General features: G+C 44.3%; 1 protein-coding gene across 2 annotated transcripts in view; it reads left to right on the forward strand.

Annotated features, from left to right (window-relative positions):
- LOC141098571 (cytochrome P450 2C23-like) overlaps positions 1-20,975 on the forward strand; it is a 211,295-nt gene extending 190,320 nt beyond the window's left edge. For both annotated transcript variants that reach the window (XM_073586477.1, XM_073586476.1), the window contains one exon: positions 19,215-20,975. In XM_073586477.1, the coding sequence (XP_073442578.1) occupies positions 19,215-19,393 (179 nt within the window). In that variant the 3' untranslated portion in view covers positions 19,394-20,975. The remainder of the gene's footprint in view (positions 1-19,214) is intronic.
- The last annotated feature ends 796 nt before the right edge of the window (positions 20,976-21,771 follow it).

The following is a 21,771-nucleotide window of genomic DNA, read 5'->3' on the forward strand; positions in this document are numbered from 1 at the left end:
ATTCCCTGAGTGGTTTGGCCTTGCGACGACACCTCAACATTTTCTGCTGGTGGTGTGCTTAACAGTGGCAGTGGTGTTACAGTGAAGGAAGTGATGGAGAGCTGCTGGCTACCTTTAGTCGGAGCACGTGCACATGTGCTGCCTGACGTTTTGTAGTCTGTCCACACTTGCAAGTGCATGTTGGTTAAATGTCTAAGCATGCAACTGGTATTCAAATTTCTGACTTGTTTACCTCGGCTAAAGGTCCTTCCGCACTTCTTACAGGTAACATTTGCCTCATCAGCAGGATTTTGGACAAAGAAGTGCCACACTGCACTCTTCCTACTACGGTAGACATTTTCTAGCCTTGCTCGCTCTGCTAACTTAACCGTCTGGCCAAGCTGTCCTGCAACTCTTTTATTTTTTGGTCCACATTTTTGGACAGCTACGGGCCTGCCAGATAACCGCTGCTGCAATGTCAATGCCTGCTGAGGATCCTTCTCCTTATCTGAACTATTGCCAGCGCCACCCTCCTCCCTCAATGAATGCCAATCTGGGTCAAGAACTGGGTGATCCATCACCTCCTCTTCAAAGTCATCTGCACCTTCCTCTTTACCTTCCTCTGTGCCACCGTGTAAGGTGGTATAGTATGCGGGAAGGGGCAACTGAGTTTCGTCAGGGTCAGATTCCGGCTCAGTAGAGTGCGAGGGCAAAGTAATGCTCTGGGTCAATGTACCAGCAGAATCATCTAGCAGGGGCTGTTCATCAGTGTACTCCAAGTAAGATTCATCTTGGAATGGGGAATTTAGGATTTGACTGGATAACCCAGGCATGGTATGTGAAAAGAGCTCCATAGAGTAATCTGAAGTGTTGGCTGCCGCTTCCTTCACTTTTGGTGGGGGTGAAGGACTCAAGGAAAGGTGTTTTTTCTGACCAGAACCCTGCACTGACGACTCCGTGCTTGCAGGTTTGGAACGTTCAGAAGAGGAGGCAATAGAGCTGGTGGCTGTTTCGGCAATGTACGCCAAAACCTGTTCCTGATGCTCCTGCTTTAAAAGCGGTTTTCCTACTCCAAGGAAAGGGAACCTTACAGGCCTTCTTGGGCCAGGCGATGATGCAGGCTCAACACCTCCTGCCTTAGCTGCAATTGTACTTTTGCCAGAACCAGCCGATGCACCACCACCATCAGTACCAGCTGCGCCCCCCTGCCCACGTCCGCGTCCTCTTCCACCATACTTCCTCATGTTTGGGAAAATGTACCCAAAATACCAGCAGAGAGATGGTACTGTATGAGGAGCATCCAGCTGTGTAAGGTGTATTAAAAAAATTAAATCTACGTATAGTTTTTTATTCATCACAGACGCTCTCCCAGTATGTATTTGACCGTAATACATCAAGCAGATATACGGTACTGTATCAGAAGTGTACAGCTAGATACATTTTTTGTGTAACTAACAATCTCCGTATATGAATTTAAAGAGTGTCACAAACACACACGCTGACTCTGTATAGATGTGACTGTAATGCGAACAGCAGATATACAATACTGTTTGAGAATCAGACAGCTCAATATGGTGCAGGTCTGGAAAAATGGAAAATCTCCTCGATATTTTTTTCCAGAAAAACACACAGATAGCTTGTATTTGTCCGTGATCCCAGCCGGTACACGGTAGTGTGTGAGGAGCATACACCGCTATACGGTGTCTGTATGGAAGATTTTAAATCTCAGGCTATGTTTCTACGGAGTGACACACGCTGTCTCTGTATAGTTTGGACCGTAATCAAACAGCACATATGCTAAACTGTTTGCAAAACCGACAGATCTATACGGTGTAGGTCTGGAAAACTGGCAAATCGCCTCGCCTTGTTTTTCCAGAGTCACACACAAATAGCTTGTTTTGTTCTTGATCCCAGCCGGTACACGGTAGTGTGTGAGGAGCGTACACCGCTATACGGTGTCTGTATGGAAGATTGTAAATCTCAGGCTATGTTTATACGGAGTGACACACGCTATCTCTGTATAGTTTGGACCGTGATCAAACAGCACATATACTAAACTGTTTGAAAAGCCGACAGCTCTATACGGTGTACGTGTGGGAAAACTGACAAATCGCCTCAGCATGTTTTTCCAGAGTCACACACAGATAGCTTATATTTGTCCGTGATCCCAGCTGGTACACGGTAGTGTGTGAGGAGCATATACCGCTATACGGTGTGTGAAAAAATGAGCGCTCGGTAAATGAGCAAAATAATAAAAGTTGGAGTGCTTTGAAAAAAGCAGTTTGAACAGCAGTGTGCACACACCAATGCAGCTATCAGGTAGCCTTAAAAGGCAGCCTAATCACCACCAGCGCTGGTGCACACAATTAAAATCCTCAACTTTCACTGCACACTAACTGTACAGTGAAAAGCGCTAGCAGCAGAAGCTATTTTTTTCTTCATCCCTGCCTAACACTCTCCCTATTCAGCATCATCAGCGGCACCTCTCCCTGTTCTAAGATCGGCAGAAATAAGATGGCGGTCGGGGGTCACAGCCTTTTATAGCCCCTGTGACGCCACATAAAGCCAGCTAATCACTTCAATGCCCTTTTCTAAGATGGTGGTGGGCGCTGCACATGTCATCGCGTTGCCCACAGTGCGTGTCCTCCATCATTGGCTGAAAAAAGGCACTGGAAGCAACATTTGAAATGCGACTTTGGTGCGTGGATTGGCGACCTCATGGCCGCCCTCTCGCTATGGTCGGGTTTCGTTTCATGAAACCCGACTTTGGCAAAAGTTGTTGATTTTTTAATTTGACCGACCCATTTCGCTCATCTCTACTGCAAAGTCAAAAGTTTACAAACACTAAGATTACTATGGCTTTAGACAATTCTGGACGGCCCATATGATGATGTCATGTGTCTAGAAGCTTCTGATAGGTTCTTTGGCATCATCTTAGTTAATTGGAGACACATCTGTGGATGTATTTTAATGCACACCTGAAACACACATCTTATTTTTGTATCATCATGGGAAAGTCTCAAAAAATCAGCCAACATATCAGGAAGAGAAATGTGGACTTGCACAAGTCTGGCTCATTCTTAGGTACAATTTCAAGATACCTAAAGATGCCTCATTCATCTAAACTAACAACTATACGCAAATACAAACAAGATGGGAATGCCCAGCAATCATGCCACTCAGGAAGGAGACAGTTCTGTGTCCCAGAGGTGAACATGCTTTGGTCTGACATGAGCATATCAACCTACGGACAAAAGCAAAAACCTTGAGAAGATTATGGCGGCAGCTGGTAAGATTGTGTCTAGTTCCACAGTGAAACGAGTACTGTATCAACATGGGCTGAAAGGCCACTCTACCAGCAAGAAGCCATTACTCCAAAGGAAAATAAAAATGCCAGACTAATGTTTACAAATGCACACAGGAACAAAGACCTTAATTTTTGAAGACATGTATATGCTTTCTACTGCATCCATGCTTCACTATTTAGAAGTTACAACTCCTAACTCCTGAGCTGTGGCCCTTGACCAAACTTCTCAGAGTTAAAAGTCCTCATATACATATTTAACACAATCTTCCAAAAGCCTAGGTTTCAGGAAACAGTGAGTGTCTCAAGATTAGAGATGGTGTAGATTGATTTTCAAGCCACATCAGTAATCCTTTGCCACCTGTTCCCTGTTAACAACCTCATGCTAGTAATGAGCAAGTGTCATGATCCAAGGAGGATCTGACAGTTTAAATGCACAAAGTGAACTTTTTTTCCTTTGGCTTGGTGCCAAAGTGGGTTGATTGCCCCCCGGTGGCCATTAGAATTATTACACGTGGTGTCGTTTATTCTAAGTTGCCCCGGTGGTGGTGAGCGGTAGTGCACTTTAGTTTTTTTGGTTTAATGTGCACTTAATTACAAATCAGGTGTTAGGCTCTATAAAAGAGAGTCAGGTGTGTTTAATCACTGTTGGTGATATTGTGTTCGTCATTTGGGAAGCAAGCCTGGGTGAGGAAGGAGCTGAACATGAGTCCTGCGCAGCCCAGCCAGAGGGGACGAGTGGCAGCTATGTGGTCTGCAAGAAGGGCTGGCATGGCATGGTGGAGTCACAGTTTATGGTGTCGGCAGGAAGTGCTTGCATGGCTTGGTGAAGTGGCGATTATGGAGAGAGTTGCACTCAGCATGCAGGACTTGGTTGCTTAGAGCTAGACTCAAGCAAGCTTGACTTTTTGGGCAGGCGCTGAACTCATCTTTGGGACTCTGTTACTGGACTTCTGCAATTGGTGGTGGACTCTGCTCCAAGGCTACACTGTTATGAATGGGAAACCAAGGAGGAAAAAAAGACAACAAGCTAAGTCTCAGAAAACCAGAGAAGTTGGTAACTATGCAGATTGCAGATCCCTGATCTTACCCGCACAACTAGCAGCAGTCGTGGAGCGTTCCTACGTTGGTCCTAGACGCCTCGTCACAACCGGAGAACTACATAAGCCTAAAGCAGGAAAAGAGGAAAGCTAACTGCCCCAGAGCAGATCCGAAAGGAAAGACAGCCCCCCACATGTATTGACGGCAAAACAAGATGAAAATACAAACAAAGGCAGGAAAATAGGCTGAGCAAACGATGGGGCCCGGCTAACTAAAAAGGACAGAAAAGGAAAGACACTGTCTGCAATCTGCCCAAAAAACCTACAAAAATATTGTCCAACACTTCTGATAGCAAAATTAACCCTGAAGTCACTAGACTTCTAAACCTATATCAGCACTCTGAAATATTCTGAGACAGAGCAAAAAAGAGACCAATCTAATAAGGGACAAAAAGCAGATTGGCAAATACTGATTAATAGGAGTGGAATTTCAGCATAGCCCCAGCAGGGGCAGGCTGATTACACAAAAAACTTAATTGACCAACAAGCGCAAGTGTGAACATTAGCAAAAAACAAACTTAACTTGAGAAGACTGGAAGAGAGCTGAAGTCCAGGACCTGAGAAGCAGACTGAATCACCAGCACCCGGATAGGGCGTCGGCTGTCTTATATCCAGTCTGATACTCCAGAGATCCAATCGTTATCTTCCTCATCAGGTGGCAGATCACTACCACTTAAACCAACCGCACTACCTCCTGTCACCACCAGAGGGAGAACGGAAGGGGAACTCTCAACTGGTGGAGCAGAAAATGAGTTCATGACACTGCACTATGGTGAAGGATCCAGCTATGGTGATGGATCCGGGTGGAGGAGAAGATGAACACAGGTGGTTGGCTGTGTTGCTAGGAGCGTACGCAACAGAGCAAAGCTAAGTGGTGTTTCCCCTGTATTTTCATTTTCCCTCATGTGTGTTTAGTGCAGTGGTGGGATTAGATTCCGCACCGACCAATTCCCTAGTGAGGGTTTAGGTTCAGGGCGAGCTAGGGTTTTTAGGTTCCTGTGCGTTGCCCGGTGCGGAACCGGCATAGGGAACGTTAGGAGTGCAGGGACACTGGCTCAGGGGAGCTCAGGAGGTCTCCACTTCCCTATTCCCATTGCAGGGCCCACCATTGTTAATGTTACCCAGGTTCCCCCTTTATTATTTAAATTCGCCTTACTGCAGGAGGGGTTTCCAGACTACTGTATGTATAACATGTAATGCCTAAATTCGCCAGTTGGAGGTGGCGTATTCAGTTGCACGTTTTATTATTTAACTTTGCCCCACTGGAGGCGGTCTATCCAGGGTCACGTGTGTCATGGGTTCGCCTTGCAGTACTCGCTGCGTCCAGACACACGTGACCATGACACCAAGTATACTTGGTAATGGTCGGTACTCGCCCAATCATCGCTGTACTTGCGATGCTTGACGAGCGCTGAGCATTTCCGGGTTTGCTCGGTGTGAGCTCGGGTCCCTGCCCTGCATTTTTGGTGCTCTTTAGAGCACCAGTCAACATGCAGGGAGTGCGTGCCATGCACTGTAATGCCGCAGCCATGTTGGTCATGGCATTACAATGATTTGCATCAGCGATCCATATCATTGTCAGGTACTGTTACCGTAACTGCCGAGATAGGGTCAGATTTGGGGGTTTCAAAGTTAGTGTGGGTATACCATAATTAAATACACAAATCCAGCTAAATCAGCAGTCCTTCTAAGGACTAATTACGGGTTATATAGATTGCAGTGCTATTTAGGCAGGGAGTGTGTGTGGGTATATACATATCAGTGCCATGCATGAATGCACTGTATGTGGGTGTATAGATATCACTGCTAGTCAGGCAGGCATTGTATGTGACTTACTTCATTGCAGATGTAAAAGGGAGAACTCCCTTCCTTTGTGTTGATACTGTTGTTATTAATGTATATGGCTGCTATGTAAATAGTGTTGCTTAACCCCTTCCTGACATCCGACGTACTATCCCGTCCACGGTACCCGGGCCCGTATGACCGTGGACGGGATAGTACGTCTACCGCGATCAGCGGCGCCCACGTGGTGAGCGCCTCTGATCGCGGCCGGGTGTCAGCTGATTATCACAGCTGACACCCGGCACAATGTGTCAGGGGCGGTCACGGACCGCCCCCGACACGTTAACCCCTTGCACACCGCGATCAAACACGATCGCGGTGTACCGGGGGTTAAAGGGAAGCATCGGCATGGAGGGGGCTCCCTCCGTGCTTCCCTGAGCCCCCCACGGCAGCGCAATGTGCAGCGCTGCTGCGGGGGGCTCCTTTCCTCCAGGCCCCCGAATCCAAGATGGCGACGGGGGCCTTCGGGGGCCTGAGGAAGCTGGCTTCCTCAGTGCCTGCAAAGCGCAGGCATGAGGAAGTCTTCTTCAATGCCTGTGACAGATTGCTGATCTGTCACAGTGATCTGTGATGTGACAGATCAGCGATCTGTCACAGGACAGTGATGTCCCACCTGGGACTATTTAATAAAGTAAAAAAAAAATAAAAAAAAGTGTAAAAATAATTAAAAAAAAATCGCCAAATATATTAGAAAAAAAAAAAAATATTCCCCCAATAAATCCATTTTTTGGAAATAATAAAAAAAACAAACAATAAAAGTACACATATTAGGTATCGCCGCGTCCGTAACGACCCGACCTATAAAACTGTCCCATTAGTTAACCCCTTTAGCGAACCCTTTAAAAAATAAAAATAAAAAACGAAGCAAAAAATAATGATTTATTATCATACCGCCAAACAAAAAGTGTAATAACGCGCGATCAAAAAGACGCATATAAATATCCATGGTACTGCTGAAAACGTCATCTTATCCCGCAAAAAACGAGCCGCCACACAGCATCATCAGCGAAAAAATAAAAAAGTTATAGCTCGCTGAATAAAGCGATGCAAAAATAATTATTTTTTATATAAAATAGTTTTCATTGCATAAAACCGACAAAAACATAAAAAAAACCTAAATTAGGTATCGCTGTAACCGTACTGACGTGAAGAATAAAACCTCTTTATCAATTTTACCGCACGCGGAACAGTGTAAACGCACCCCCCCAAAAGAAATTCATGAAACGCTGGTTTTTGTTCATTCAGCGTCCCAAAAATCGGAATAAAAAGTGATCAAAAAATTCCACGTGCCCAAAAATGGTACCAATAAAAACGTCAACTCGTCCCACAAAAAATAAGACCTCACATGACTCGGTGGGTCAAAATACGGAAAAATTATAGCTCTCAATATGTGGTGATGCAAAAACTATTTTTACAATAAAAAGCGTCTTTTAGCGTGCGACAGCCGCCAAACATAAAAACCGCCATAAATAGTAAATCAAACCCCCCGTTATCACCCCCTTAGTTAGGGAAAAATAATAAAATAAAAAAAATGTATTTATTTCCATTTTTCCATTAGGGTTAGGGTTAGGGTTAGGGGTGTGTTGGGGTAGGGTTAGGGCTAGGGCTAGGGTTAGGGCTAGGGTTAGGGTTAGGGATAGGGCTAGGGTTAGGGCTAGGGTTAGGGCTAGGGTTAGGGTTAGGGGCGTGTTGGGGTTCGGGTTGGAGTTAGAATTGGGGGTTTCCACTGTTTGGGCTCATCAGGGGCTCTCCAAATGCAACATGGCGTCTGATCTCAATTCCAGCCAATTCTGAGTTGAAAAAGTCAAATGGTGCTCCTTCCCTTCCAAGCTCTGCTATGCGCCCAAACAGTGTTTTACCCCCACATGTAGGGTATCAGCCTACTCAGGACAAATTGCAAAACAATTTTTGGGGTCCAATTTCTCCTGTTACCCTTAGGAAAATAAAAAATGGGGGGCAAAAATATCATTTTTGTGGAAAAAAATGATTTTTTTATTTTCACGTCCGAGTGTTATAAACTTCTGTGAAGCACTTGGGGGTTCAAAGTGCTCACCACACATCTAGATAAGTTCCGTGGGGGGTCTAGTGTCCAAAATGGGGTCACTTGTGGGGAGTTTCAATAGTTTAGGTACATCAGGGGCTCTCCAAACGCACATGACACCCGCAGACCATTCCATCAAAGTCTGCATTCCAAAACGTCACTGCTTCCCTTCCGAGCCCCGACGTGTGTCCATACAGTAGTTTTCTCCCACATATGGGGTGTCAGCGTACTCAGGACAAATTGGACAACAACTTTTGGGGGTCCAATTTCTCCTGTTACCCTTGGGAAAATGAAAAAATTGGGGACTAATTGATCATGTTTGTGGAAAAAAATACGATTTTTTTATTTTCATGCCCGGGCATTATAAACTTCTGTGAAACCCTTGGGGGTTCAAAGCGCTCACCACACATCTAGATAAGTTCCTTAGGGGGTCTCTTTTCCAAAATGGGGTCACTTGTGGGGGTTTCCACTGTTTAGGTACATTAGGGGCTCTCCAAAGGCAACATGACACCCGCAGACCATTCCATCAAAGTCTGCATTCCAAAACGTCACTACTTCCCTTCCGAGCCCTGACGTGTGTCCATACAGTAGTTTTATCCCACATATGGGGTGTCAGCGTACTCAGGACAAATTGGACAACAACTTTTGGGGTTCAATTTCTCCTGTTACCCTTGGGAAAATAAAAAAATTGGGGACTAATTGATCATGTTTGTGGAAAATATACGATTTTTTTATTTTCATGCCCTGGCATTATAAACTTCTGTGAAGCCCTTGGGGGTTCAAAGTGCTCACCACACATCTAGATAAGTTCCTTGGGGGGTCTAGTTTACAAAATGGTGTCATTTGTGGGGGGTTTCCACTGTTTAGGTACATTAGGGGCTCTCCAAAGGCAACATGACACCCGCAGACCATTCCATCAAAGTCTGCATTCCAAAACGTCACTACTTCCCTTCCGAGCCCCGACGTGTGCCCATACAGTAGTTTTCTCCCACGTATGGGGTATCAGCATACTCAGGACAAATTGGACAACAACTTTTGGGGTCCAATTTCTCCTGGTACCCTTGGGAAAATAAAAAAATGGTGACTAAAAGATCATGTTTGTGGAAAAAATACGAATTTTTTATTTTCACGCCCGGGCATTGTAAACTTCTGTGAAGCACTGGGGGGGTCAAAGTGCTCACCACACATCTACATAAGTTCCTTAGGGGGTCTAGTTTCCAAAATGGTGTCATTTGTGGGGGGTTTCCACTGTTTTGGTACATCAGGAGTTTTCCAAACGCGACATGGTGTCCGATCTCAATTCCAGCCAAAAACGTCAAATGGCGCTGCTTCCCTTCCGAGCTCTGCCATGCGCCCAAATAGTGGTTTACCCCCACATGTGGGGTATCAGCGTACTCAGGACAAATTGCACAATAACTTTTAGGGTCCTGTTACCCTTGGAAAAATAAGAATTGAGGGTGAAAAGATCATTTTTGTGGAAAAAATATGATTTTTTAATTGTATGGCTTTATGTTATAAACTTCTGTGAAGCCCATGGGGGTTCAAAGTTCTCACCACACATCTAGATAAGTTCCTTAGGGGGTCTAGTTTCCAAAATGGTGTCATTTGTGGGGGGTTTCCACTGTTTTGGTACATCAGGGGTTTTCCAAACGCGACATGGTGTCCGATCTCAATTCCAGCCAAAAACGTCAAATGGCGCTGCTTCCCTTCCGAGCTCTGCCATGCGCCCAAATAGTGGTTTACCCCCACATGTGGGGTATCAGCGTACTCAGGACAAATTGCACAATAACTTTTAGGGTCCTGTTACCCTTGGGAAAATAAAAATTGGGGTGAAAAGATCATTTTTGTGGAAAAAATATGATTTTTTAATTGTACCGCTGTACGTTATAAACTTCTGTAAAGCCCTTGTGGGTTCAAAGTTCTCACCACATATCTAGATAAGTTCCTTGGGGGGTCTAGTTTCCAAAATGGGGTCACTTGTAGGGGGTTTCCACTGTTTGGGTACATCAGGGACTCTCCAAACGTGACATGGCGTCCAATCTGAATTCCAGCCAATTTTGCATTGAAAAAGTCAAACGGCGCTCCTTCCATTCTGAGCTCTGCCATGCGCCGAAACAGTCGTTCCCCCCCACATATCAGGTATCTGCGTACTCAGGACAAATTGCACAATAACTTTTGCAGTTCAATTTCTCCTGTTACCCTTGGTAAAATAAAAAAAATTGAACCTGAAGTATTTTTTTTATGAAAAAAAGTTAGATGCTCATTTTTTTTTAAATATTCAAAAAAATTCCTGTGACGCACCTAAAGGGTTAATAAACTTCTTGAATGTGGTTTTGAGCACCTTAAGGGGTGCAGTTTTTAGAATGGTGTCACTTTTGGATATTTTCTATCATATAGACCCCTCAAAGTGGCTTCAAATGTGATGTGGTCCTAAAAATAAAATGGTGTTGTAAAAATGAGAAATCGCTGGTCAACTTTTAACCCTTATAACTTCCTAACAAAAAAAAATTTGGTTCCAAAATTGTGCTGATGTAAAGTAAACATGTGGGAAATGTTAGTTATCAAGTTTTTTGTGTGCCGTATCTCTGTGATTTAAGGGCAAAAAAATTCAAAGTTGGAAAATTGCGAAATTTTCAACATTTTCGCCAAATTTTCGTTTTTCTCACAAATAAACGCAAGTTATTTGAATGAAATTTTACCACTAACATGAAGTACAATACGTCTCGAGAAAACAGTGTCAGAATCACCGGGATCCATGGAAGCGTTCCAGAGTTATGACCTCATAAAGGTACAGTGGTCAGAATTGTAAAAATTGGCCCGGTCATGAACGTTCAAACCACCCTTGGGGGTGAAGGGGTTAATACTGTGTATTGTATCTGAAGCTAATATCTGTACAGTTTTATTAGGGAAAGCCTAGTACCCATTTTTGTCCACAAGATAGGGGTGTTATAGGATATGTAATTTAAGATAGTGAAACCAGTTAGGATTCGGAAGCATTTAAACATAGGTGGGGTCAGCTGCAGCTAAGAGAGGGAAAATTTCCTCTTAGGGGTCAGACGGGCCACATTGCCCAAACCGCCTGCCTGGTCTTAAGTGCCCAGAATTATAGCATGGGCTTAGGTGCCAAGAATTATAGCAGAGACCATGCAACGTTTAAGGGAGAAGCCCAGTCATCCATAGCTACAGGCCAGAACAGCGGAGGATCACAGCAGGCTTGGAACAGAAGCTTAAGGCAAAAACAGTGGCAATGCAGGGATGCAGGTGGCTCCACTATGTGGCAACTTATCGCATGGGCTGATGCCCTCATATCCTGGGTGAAACAGCTGAGGGAACTTCCAGATGCAGTAAGTTTGGACTGGGAGGATGCTGTGTCACCGCAGGAGAAAGTACAGAAGGTCAGGTCACTCGCCATGTGGCAACTGACTTCGGGAACAGATGATCTTATGTCTGGGGCAAAACAGGCAGACGAGTGTCTTACCGTGGCAGAGCTAAACAGGGAGGACCCTAAGGAACTATATGTGGTAGTCCGACCCGGGTACGTGCTGTGTGACAGTGACAGAAGTACAGGGAAAGAGGAAGAGATGTGCAATGTAATATGTGATTAATGATGTGAAAAACTTGGATGTGCTGCGAAACAAATACAGTACAGTTGCCCTTTTGAAAGTTGAAATGGACTGTGACTTAATTCATGTGAAACCGTTTGCAGACAGCCTTCAGTGGCGCAGAAGGGATCCTGATGACGATGGACCTGAAGTCACAGGTATCCTGACTAATAGACATTGTTTTCATGTGATGGGAGGCCAGGACACAAAGGCCCTGGTGTCCTCGACAGTGACTACAGCCCTGGCCATCCCTCACACATACATCAAGAGGGACGATTCCATTACTGTCTGCTGCTGCTGCCTATTACATATATTGACCGTATATACTGTACCTAGCCCCAGGTCTCAGTGGGCAGGAAATTTTTTTTGCATCTTAATCTTGACTATTTTAGTCTAAAGCAATCCATAGCACACGTTTTTTTTTCTCCATTTGCTTGTTGATACTGCAGAATACAGCCAGATCGCTTTCATAGCACAGCATGAAAATCCAGCTATTTTAAACGTGTTTGCCCATTCCAGCGGTCACATCTGAGTGCGCAGAAAATTCTGCCACATTTGTAGTACTGTAAAAAAATTTTGGAGTGTCATATACAATTTCTTGACACCATTTTGCTGCCAATAAAATATTTAGCTGCCAAATAAATATTTAGCTACAGGGAAGATATTTTCCCACAACATTAGCCATGCCCTCAACAATGTTGTTACTGGGAAAGTCCATCTACTGTAACTATGGACAGGTGGACAGGTGCTTGTGGGCAGGGACGGTACATCTCGCTGATGGCAAAATGAGCTAACATTGTGGAAGCCGGGACTCAGTCAGACCTTGGGATGGAAAATGTCCTACCGACGCCGAGGATTGCAGACCCTACATCAATCAGGGTTGCCCCCACAATTTACAGCTTCTGCACCTCTTCCTCCTCCTTCTCCTCTTCAGCCTCCATCTCCGAAATGACCACATCAGTCACAAGCTGGAAGCACTGCAGAATTGCCTCAGCCTAGCGTCAACAGGCTGTACTGAAGCTAATATGCTTAGGTGACAAACCACACAATGCTCATGAGTTGTGGACAGCTCTTTAAGAGCAGGCAGATCTGTGGCTTACACGGCTGAACCTACAGCCAGGCATGGTCGTGTGTGATAATGGCCGGAACCTGGTGGCAGCTCTGAGGCGAGGCAGCTCATACACGTACCATGCCTGGCCCATGTACTTAACCTCATTGTTCAATGGTTTCTCAAAAACTACCCAGAGCTGCCAGATCTGCTTGTGAAAGTACGTCGCCTGTGTGCCCATTTTAAAAAGTAAGCTACAGCTTCCACCGCTCTTTTCGTGTTTCAGCAACTATAATCAGTGTCGGACTGGGATGCCAAGGGCCCACCAGTAACAATGACTTTGGGGGCCCACTTTTCACCTGCATACACATATTCCATTACCCTCATTTACAAATTTACCTCTATCTCTATATAATAAACAGGGTAGTTTGGTTAATGAATGATAAGATGCTGCTTTTTCCTTTACAGAGTTAATCAAGTGAATTATGCCAAGTACTGCCCATACAGTGGGGTTGGGGGCCCGGATCTGCACCAAGGGCCCACCGGGGGATTCCCCTGTTACCCTGTGGGCCAGTCTGAGCATGCCTGTAATGAATGGAAGCGAAGGCACAGATGTTGAAGTACACATTCGTTTATTGCTATTTTTGTGGAACCACGGGATCATGGTCTGGAGGTCTCCGAAGGGGACGTGACTATGCAAACCCCAGACACCCGTAGTAAGACCCCTCAAACAGGATCAGAATGGAATGTCCGAGAGACAAAGGTGCTACCTCCAGTTAGACCCCAGACACGTGGAAGCTGGCCCAGTGGTTCAGGTGCACAGACAAGGATAACAGGTAGCATAGAACTTGACAGGCGGGAAGCGGCTGGACGGTACGGCGCCGACTCTGGCAGTACTGACGTTGTTGTTGGTAATGGGGTGACAGACGGCTGAGCAGGATGAAACTTGCACAGGCAGCACTGGTATCGTCCTGGGGATGGAGTAGCAAGCCGCTGACAGTCTGAGAAGACAAACCGTATTAGCTCGGTACTGACAGGATACTGGAAAAGCACAACAGATCACAGGTACAGTATGTCTGAACACTAAACCAGAAACTAGCAACAGGAAACACTTGCTGCTCCAGTGCCCTCTCTATGGCAGAGGGGCCAGAAATAGCAAACACAAGGACACCATTGGCTAACAGCATATTTTGAAAAATGTGCGCTGTCTCTTTAAGAGAACGGGAGCACGCGCATGACGTCAGCACCACACCCGAGGATCTGTTGGCTGCGCACCGGGAAGCAGGAGTAGGGGAGAGACCAGAGGCAGAGGCAGAGTGTTGGGGAGCAGACTGAGACTGGAGGCCCCGACGTGGACCCTGCAGAGGTACGGGCACGGGTGTTACAGTAGCATTTGCAGCTTCCAGCTCAACGACTGTTATGTGATGTCCCCAAGCTTTGGAACTCTACACTGCATATGTTGGAAAGGATTTGTGAGCTGAAGAGGGCGGGTGTTGACAAAAAGGCTGTCGGTATTAAGTTTCAACTCCACACATAAGACCTCAGGAGTGGACATGGATGTTAGACATATGTACCATCCTACAAAATTTTGAGGAGTCCACCAAGATGGTGAGTGGCGATGAAGGCATAATTAGCGTCACCATCCCGCTTCTCTGTGTTCTTAAATGCTATATGCTCACAATCAAAGAGGATGCATTGCAGGTGGAGCATGATGAGATGAAGCAAGGAAGCATACAGGGTGATTACACACAGCCCAGCCTAATGTCATCCCAGCATGGATTGGTTGACCATGAGGAAGAGGAGGAAGAACAGGAGCTACTTTCATGCGCTATAGATGGTACTACAAGCACAACTGTCATACCGTCTGTTCAGTGTGGATGTCCTGAGGACAGGGAGGAGGAGGAGGAGAGCACAGTCAGTCGTTCTCTTGGTGAGGACTTGGAAGTCTTGCCTCTTAGCAGTCTGGCATGCATGGCTGACTTTATGTTGCGCTGCCTTTTCCTGGTGGAATTAAAACTGATAAGTCCATCCACCTGTCAATTGAAAATGCTGACAGGCTGACTCTTTAAAAATGAACAAGGGCTCGATTGGGCCAGACTTCTGCACACCACTGCATGATAACAGAGAAACCTAACCTCTAATCCAGTGTCTAGGAAGTACAGGGGTTGGACAAAATAATGGAAACACCTGGACACATCAACAAAAGTTAGTTTAATATGGTGTAGGTCCACCTTTTGCGGCGATTGCAGCCTCAATTCTCCGAGGTATGGATTCATTCAAGGTATGAAATGTTTTCAAAGGAATTTTAGCCCATTCTTCAGTTAAAACACCCTCCAGTTCTTTGAGCGACGATGGCGGCGGAAATCGAAGTCTAACTTGAATCTCTAAAATCGACCATAAATGCTCAATAATGTTGAGGTCTTGGGATTGTGGGGGCCAGATGAGATGCTCAACTTCATTAGAATGTTCCTCGTGCCATGCTTTAACGATTCTAGCTGTATGAATTGGTGCATTATCATCCTGAAAGATGGCGTTCCCCTCTGGGAACAGTGCTTGAACCATAGGATGCACTTGGTCACCCAAAATGCCTAAATAATCTCGGCTGTTAATTCTTCCATGAAGGGATATCATTGACCTGGCGGATCTCCACGAAATAGCACCACAGATCATCACAGAACCTCCTCCATGTTTTACTTTTGGGAGGAGGCAGTCTGGATGGAATACTTCTTTCGGCTGTCTCCTAACGTACACTCGGCCGGAAGTCGGAAATAGGGTAAACGATGATTCGTCTGAGAATATCACATGTTTCTACTGCTCGAGGGACCAATTCTGGAGGTTTCTACACCACTCTAAATGCTTGGAAACATTTGTCATTGAGAGCAGCGGTTTTCTAATTGCAGCTCTTCCGTGGAATCCAGATTTGTGCAGCTCCTGACGAACAGTTTTTGTGGAAACTGGGTTCTGTAGGTGTTCATTGAGCTCAGCAGTGATTTTCGGAACCGTGGTCTTGCGATCCTCTCTCACAATTCGCTTTAGAGTCCGACAGTCTCTCTCAGCCAACTTCGAATTTCGGCAGGACCTGGGCTTTGCTGCGGACGTTTTTGCTTCTCTTTCAAACGCAGTCATTACTTTGGAGACAGTACCTCTTGACATGCCAAGCATTCGGGCACTTTCTGTTACACTAGCGCCTGCCATACGAGCATCAACAATTTGGCCTCTTTGAAAATCCGAGAAGTCTGCCGTTGGTATCAGGTTCTCATCAGTGTTCTTACAATTCTGCAAAACAAACAGTTAATTTACATACACATATCACATAACACAAATAATCAACTACAACACATTACCATACGTCACGGTTTGCATGTTTATAACATGTTCGAAGATTATGATGCCAAAACGTTAGGTGTTTCCAATATTTTGTCCAACCCCTGTATATTCCCATGTGCTTCTTCACACCCACACATGGGTATGCTCTTCCTGATTTTGGCTATTTGCTTTTATCCTCCTCCTTCTCCTCATTCTCATCATCCACCACCAGCCACTTTATTGTTGGCAAGGGTGTTTATGATCACCCCCCCAAAAAAAGGTTGACACAGTAGCTTGATGAGTAACCCCCAGAGTGAAATGTTTGTCATCCCATACACATAGTGTATGTTCATTATAAGTACAGGAGACCCGCTCCTTTATACTGGGAAAACATTTTTCAGGGGCCATCCTCCATGTCTCTTCCAAGGGGGATTGGAGTGCTGGCAAATTTTGGTCAGGTCTTGTATTCACTTGATGGGCAAACTTTATGTGAGTTAAAAAAAATCATAATAATGTGAAATTTGGTTTCATGTGGAAATCCAGTACGTGGGTTCAAAGGCTTATTGGGGTGCGTGTAACTGGGGCAGGGCAGGCCTTGCATTCAATGCATAAGCAAACAATATGGGAGTACCAAATGAGTAATAATGGGAACTTTCATGTGTCCATCCAGGACATCTGTTCCAAGTGTTATTGGGGAGCGTGTAAGTTTGTGGCAGAGCAGACCTTGCATTCACTTCATGGGCAAACTGTAATGTAGTATATAAAGATAAGCATAATGGGAACTTTGCTTTCATGTGGCCATCATGACATCTGTTCCAAGTGTTATTGGGGTTCGTGTAACTTTGTGGCAAGGCAGGACTTGCATTCAATGCATAGGCAAACAGTATGGGAGTACCAAATTTCTAATAATGGGTACTTTGGTTTCATGTGGCCATCCAGTACATCGGTTCAAAGGGTTATTGGGGTGCGTGAAACTTTGGAGCAAGGCAGGGCTTGAATTCAATGCATAGGCAAACACTATGGGAGACCCACTTTCTTATAATGGGAACATTTTTTCATGAGGCCCTCTTGTAGGTCTTGTCAAAGGGGTATTGGGGTGCGTCCTAATTTTTGGCAGCCCAGCTACTCACTGCATAGGCAATAGCAGTATAGGAGACCCACTGTTTAATAATGGGAACAACAAAACATAGCCGCCTGATGGCCCTTTAAGAATATTAATGCCACCTGATGCCCCTATAAAAATAGGCTTTGTGACTATCAGTGTCCCTCCTTCATAAATGAAACAGGATGTGTCTGATGATGTGACACACACCATATGGCCAGCTAAGGTTGTTAAATGTTAAAATGACGTTTCCCAGTGAATTCATTTCTATTGGTTGAAAGCAATGGTAAATTTGAAAAACGCATCAAAAACGCTACGTGTGAACATAGCCCAAGTGGTGCAGGTACATTTTTTTTGGGGGGGGTATTTATTTTGCCTTACATACAAATCATTACCCTGTAAAGGATGTTCCTTAACATATTTCCCAGGAAAATCCATTTTGGTTTCGTTTTTGTATGTATTAGCGTGCGCCTGTAAAAGTGACATAACACTCTGACAACATTGTTCACAGCAGTGACCTCGGTGTCAGAAATGCTTCCATAGGTCTTGCCCATGATGTTCTCATGTAATTTCAGCACTGTTCCCATCGATTTCCGACATTTTTTGACCCTAAAACGACCGCCTGGGCTGGTCATGGTAAAAATGCTCGGTTTTTCCATAGACTTACATTGGGCTCGTTGCTTGGGTCAAGCACCCGAGCGTTCAAATTTGCTCAACCCAAGCAACAAGCACCCAAGCATTTTAGTGCTCGCCCATCACTACCTCTTACCTGACAGCATCTCTGGCTTACTTATTGATTAGCCGACTGCAGTGTCATGTGACATTGCGCTAAGCCGGCTACTTAAGAGCTGCAGATGCCGGCAGGTAGGAGAAAGTTTAAATGTCTACTGTCCACTCACCACAGATTACTCTGCAAATTAATTTGCATCACCTCTAGCCAGGTACTGAAACTCAGGGCAAAAATAAAGCAACAAATGTGAAATATAAAAAATAATAAAAATTAAGGACAAAATATGGTTCTACACCACAATAAAGAAGAGCATATACAGACAAGGAGAAAAATAAACCCAAATACAAAAAATATATATCATAAAAGAATATATCTTTATTCAATAATATATAAAAGTAATGATTAATAAAATACATAAATCAACTCATCAAAGTTAGCCATAAAATGGCGCCACTGAGCGGTAACTATCAGATAAATATAAGCTATAGGTAAAGCAAGATACACTCAAGTGAATAAAACTGGTGATAAATATTCAAAGATATAGTATAGCAGAGCTAAAACCCACGTAAAGTGTCATAAAGTTCAGAGGTAAACATAAAAAAACAAATGTGCAAATAGCAGTGAATATGTTTACCTACAGTGTACTGCGGCGCCAGGAGTCTCTACGTACGTTTCGGCAATATCCCCCGGAAGAAGGCTGATATTGCCGACACGTACATAGGGACTCCTGGCTCCGCAGTAACATATCCACTGCTATTTGCACATGTGTTTTTTCATGTTTACCTCACTTGCACTTTATGACACTTTATGTGGGTTTTAGCTCTGCTATATTATATCTTTGGATATCTATCATTAGTTCTAATCACTTCAGTGTATTTTGCTTTACCTATAGCTTATATTTATCTGATAGTTACCGCTCTTTGGTGCCGTTTTATGGCTAACTTTGATGAGGTACTGAAACCCCAATGCATCTTCTCAGAATTAAGTCCTAATAAATCTTCCAAAATATTAGTAGCTCTTTCATTACATTGTGTACCATTTTGATTTATGGTTTTCTGAAAATTATTAAATAATGCTAGTTCTTCCTGCTGTACAACATGCATGCTCAATATGGCTGATCACCATAATGTTTTTTTTATCTATTTTTTTGTCTTACACAGGTAAAAGAAGTTGTGCCGGAAAGAACTTGGCAAAAAAAGAATTGTTCCTGTTCTTCACAACTCTGCTACAGAACTTTACATTCAAGGCTCCAACAGGGGCGAAGCTAGACCTTTCACCTGCAGTGGGATTACTTAGTTCTCCTTTACCCTATGAAATCTGTGCAATCCCTCGCAGATAAGATATAGTGTGCATCTATAGCCAATGTATAGTTGCCCTTCAAGTTGAAGACTCTTTCTATAAAATATTAGGGATGACAATGAGCAATTCTGAGAAAAATGTTTCTCTAATTGTTAAAGGACAATAGAGGCTTAAATGCTGATCCTCACTTTTTGCCTTTCATAAGGGTCCCGTTACACTAAACGATGCACTAGTGATCCCGACAACAATATGTCCTGATCAGGATCGCTGGTGTCTCGCTACATGATCGCTGGGGAGCTGTCAAACAGGCGGACTCACCAGCAATCAGGACCAACGAGGACGCTGGGAGCTGGTATCAAGGGTAAACAGTGGGTAAGAGGAAAATTCAGTTGCATAGTAGACAGTCATGTCATGGTGTGGGTGAATTTAGGGTTAGCCTTACGAACAGTTAACTACATGACTAGAAGGGAAATGATTTGGCACATATGTGTGATTTTTTGTGAAATTTGATTCATGTCAAAAGTATTTCATGCAAATCGAATTTGAAATTTTAAAGATATTTATTATAGTCTGGCGATCTTGGAAGATCACAAAGCTTAATAAATGCAAGGTTGAAAAAAATAGATTTTCAACCTGTTTAACTCTCTCTGACACTAGCTTCTCTTCAGGTTGTGGATTAGGCCACATAATATGAAGTCTCAGGGTACTGAGTAGGCCTGATGCTGCAGCAGGACATGGTTCATCACCTGATGCCATGATGATGTGAGGCTTAGTCAGCGTTCGGTGGAAACACTGGAGCCAGAGTGAGCTGTACGGCTCGATGGTTGAAGGTTTCCGAGAGGTGAGCATTATCTATACAGTAGTATAGGAATTAAAAGCAGCTTCCTACACCGTGCAATGTGACGTCACGGGTTCGATATGCTCCTGGAAGGCGCTAGTCCAGCCGGTGATTGCGGCAATGTAGAACAGAAGGGGAGGATGAAGCTCAACACAAACTTCCAGTAAATAAAATTCAAAAATTTATTAAGTGAAAAACATAATTAAAAACAAAACCTGACATGTTTCTAGCAAGTCAGTGCCCTTAGTCATAGGATACATAGTAATGCCCATATGGTCATATATATACTGCTCACTAAAATAAAGGGAACACTCAACAATACATTGCATTGTTTAGTTTTCCTTTATTTTTTTGAGCAGTATATATATGTACAGAGAAAGAAACCCACAAGTGTGATGGTAAGTGAGCGATAATTGAGTTGAGAGTGACGTGGAGAATGGACTGATGTGCAATTGGATGTGCGGAGTTGTCAGCTTTTAGCAGAAGCAGGTGCTCAGGGAATGCAAGTGAAGTGTAATTAATTCATAGACTTTAATTTGAAAATATTATTTGCATTTAATATAGAAAAATATGACTATTAATTTCAATAAATGTAAAAGAGATCATTTTTATGGTTCATGCCATTTGGACACTTAGCATCTAAATGGAGACTCCAGAAGGCTTCTCGCAACATGAGTTCTTTTTGCCAGTTCCCCCCTCGATTAGGTTTAATGATTCTTTCAGCCCCTAAAACAGAAAAACTGGAAAGATCACTTTGATGTAATAAAGTGAAAGGTTTCACAGCCCCTGAGTATGTGCTGTTTTTACTCTTTATATTGGCAATGTGCTCTGCAATTCTTTTCTTTAGTTTTCTCGTGGTGCAGCCTACGTATCTCCTCTTGCAGATGCTGCATTCTATGCAAAAAATTAAGTGATCGGTGTCACAGTTAATAAATGAATTAATGGTGTGTGAGGAACCTTGGGAAAGAGTAAACATTTTCTTAGGCTATTTTCACACTACCGTATGGAGGAGCTGTGGAGGGATGCGGACTTCCTCAATGAAGCTCCGCCCACTGCCACGCCTCCTCCGGTCAGCTCCGCCTCCATCGGCATGCGGCCTGCGCACCCTATCTTTAGCACAGTCTTTTTGATGGTGCGGTGACCTGTGCCAAACGCAACGTGTTGCATTTTTGTTGCGGTCGCCACACCATCTAAAAGGCACATGCTGAGGTATCCGCATACATCGGCATGGCCTGCATACCCAATGCTAAAGATAGAGTACGCAGGCCACATACGGACGGAGGTGAAGCTGACCGGAGGAGGCGCGGCAGTGGGCGTAGCTTCACAGAGGAAGTCCGCATCCCTCCGCAGCTCCTCCATACGCTAGTGTGAAACTATCCTTATTTTAGGAGTATTCACACATTTTGCAGCGAACTCCTGCACATGTAAAAAAGCCTTGGTAGGACGGCCATGTAGTCGAGTTTTGTGCTGAGGAGTAGTGGATAGGAGAGAGCACATTGCCAAGTGATATGCCTCTCCTCGCCACACACCTGACTCCATTATTAAGGATCGTATCATAGAATCATAGAATCGTAGAGCTG

Source organism: Dendrobates tinctorius, unplaced genomic scaffold (genome assembly GCF_039654945.1).
Source record: "Dendrobates tinctorius isolate UK_male_01 unplaced genomic scaffold, ASM3965494v1 ptg000093l, whole genome shotgun sequence".
In the NCBI taxonomy this organism is placed as follows: domain Eukaryota; kingdom Metazoa; phylum Chordata; class Amphibia; order Anura; family Dendrobatidae; genus Dendrobates; species Dendrobates tinctorius.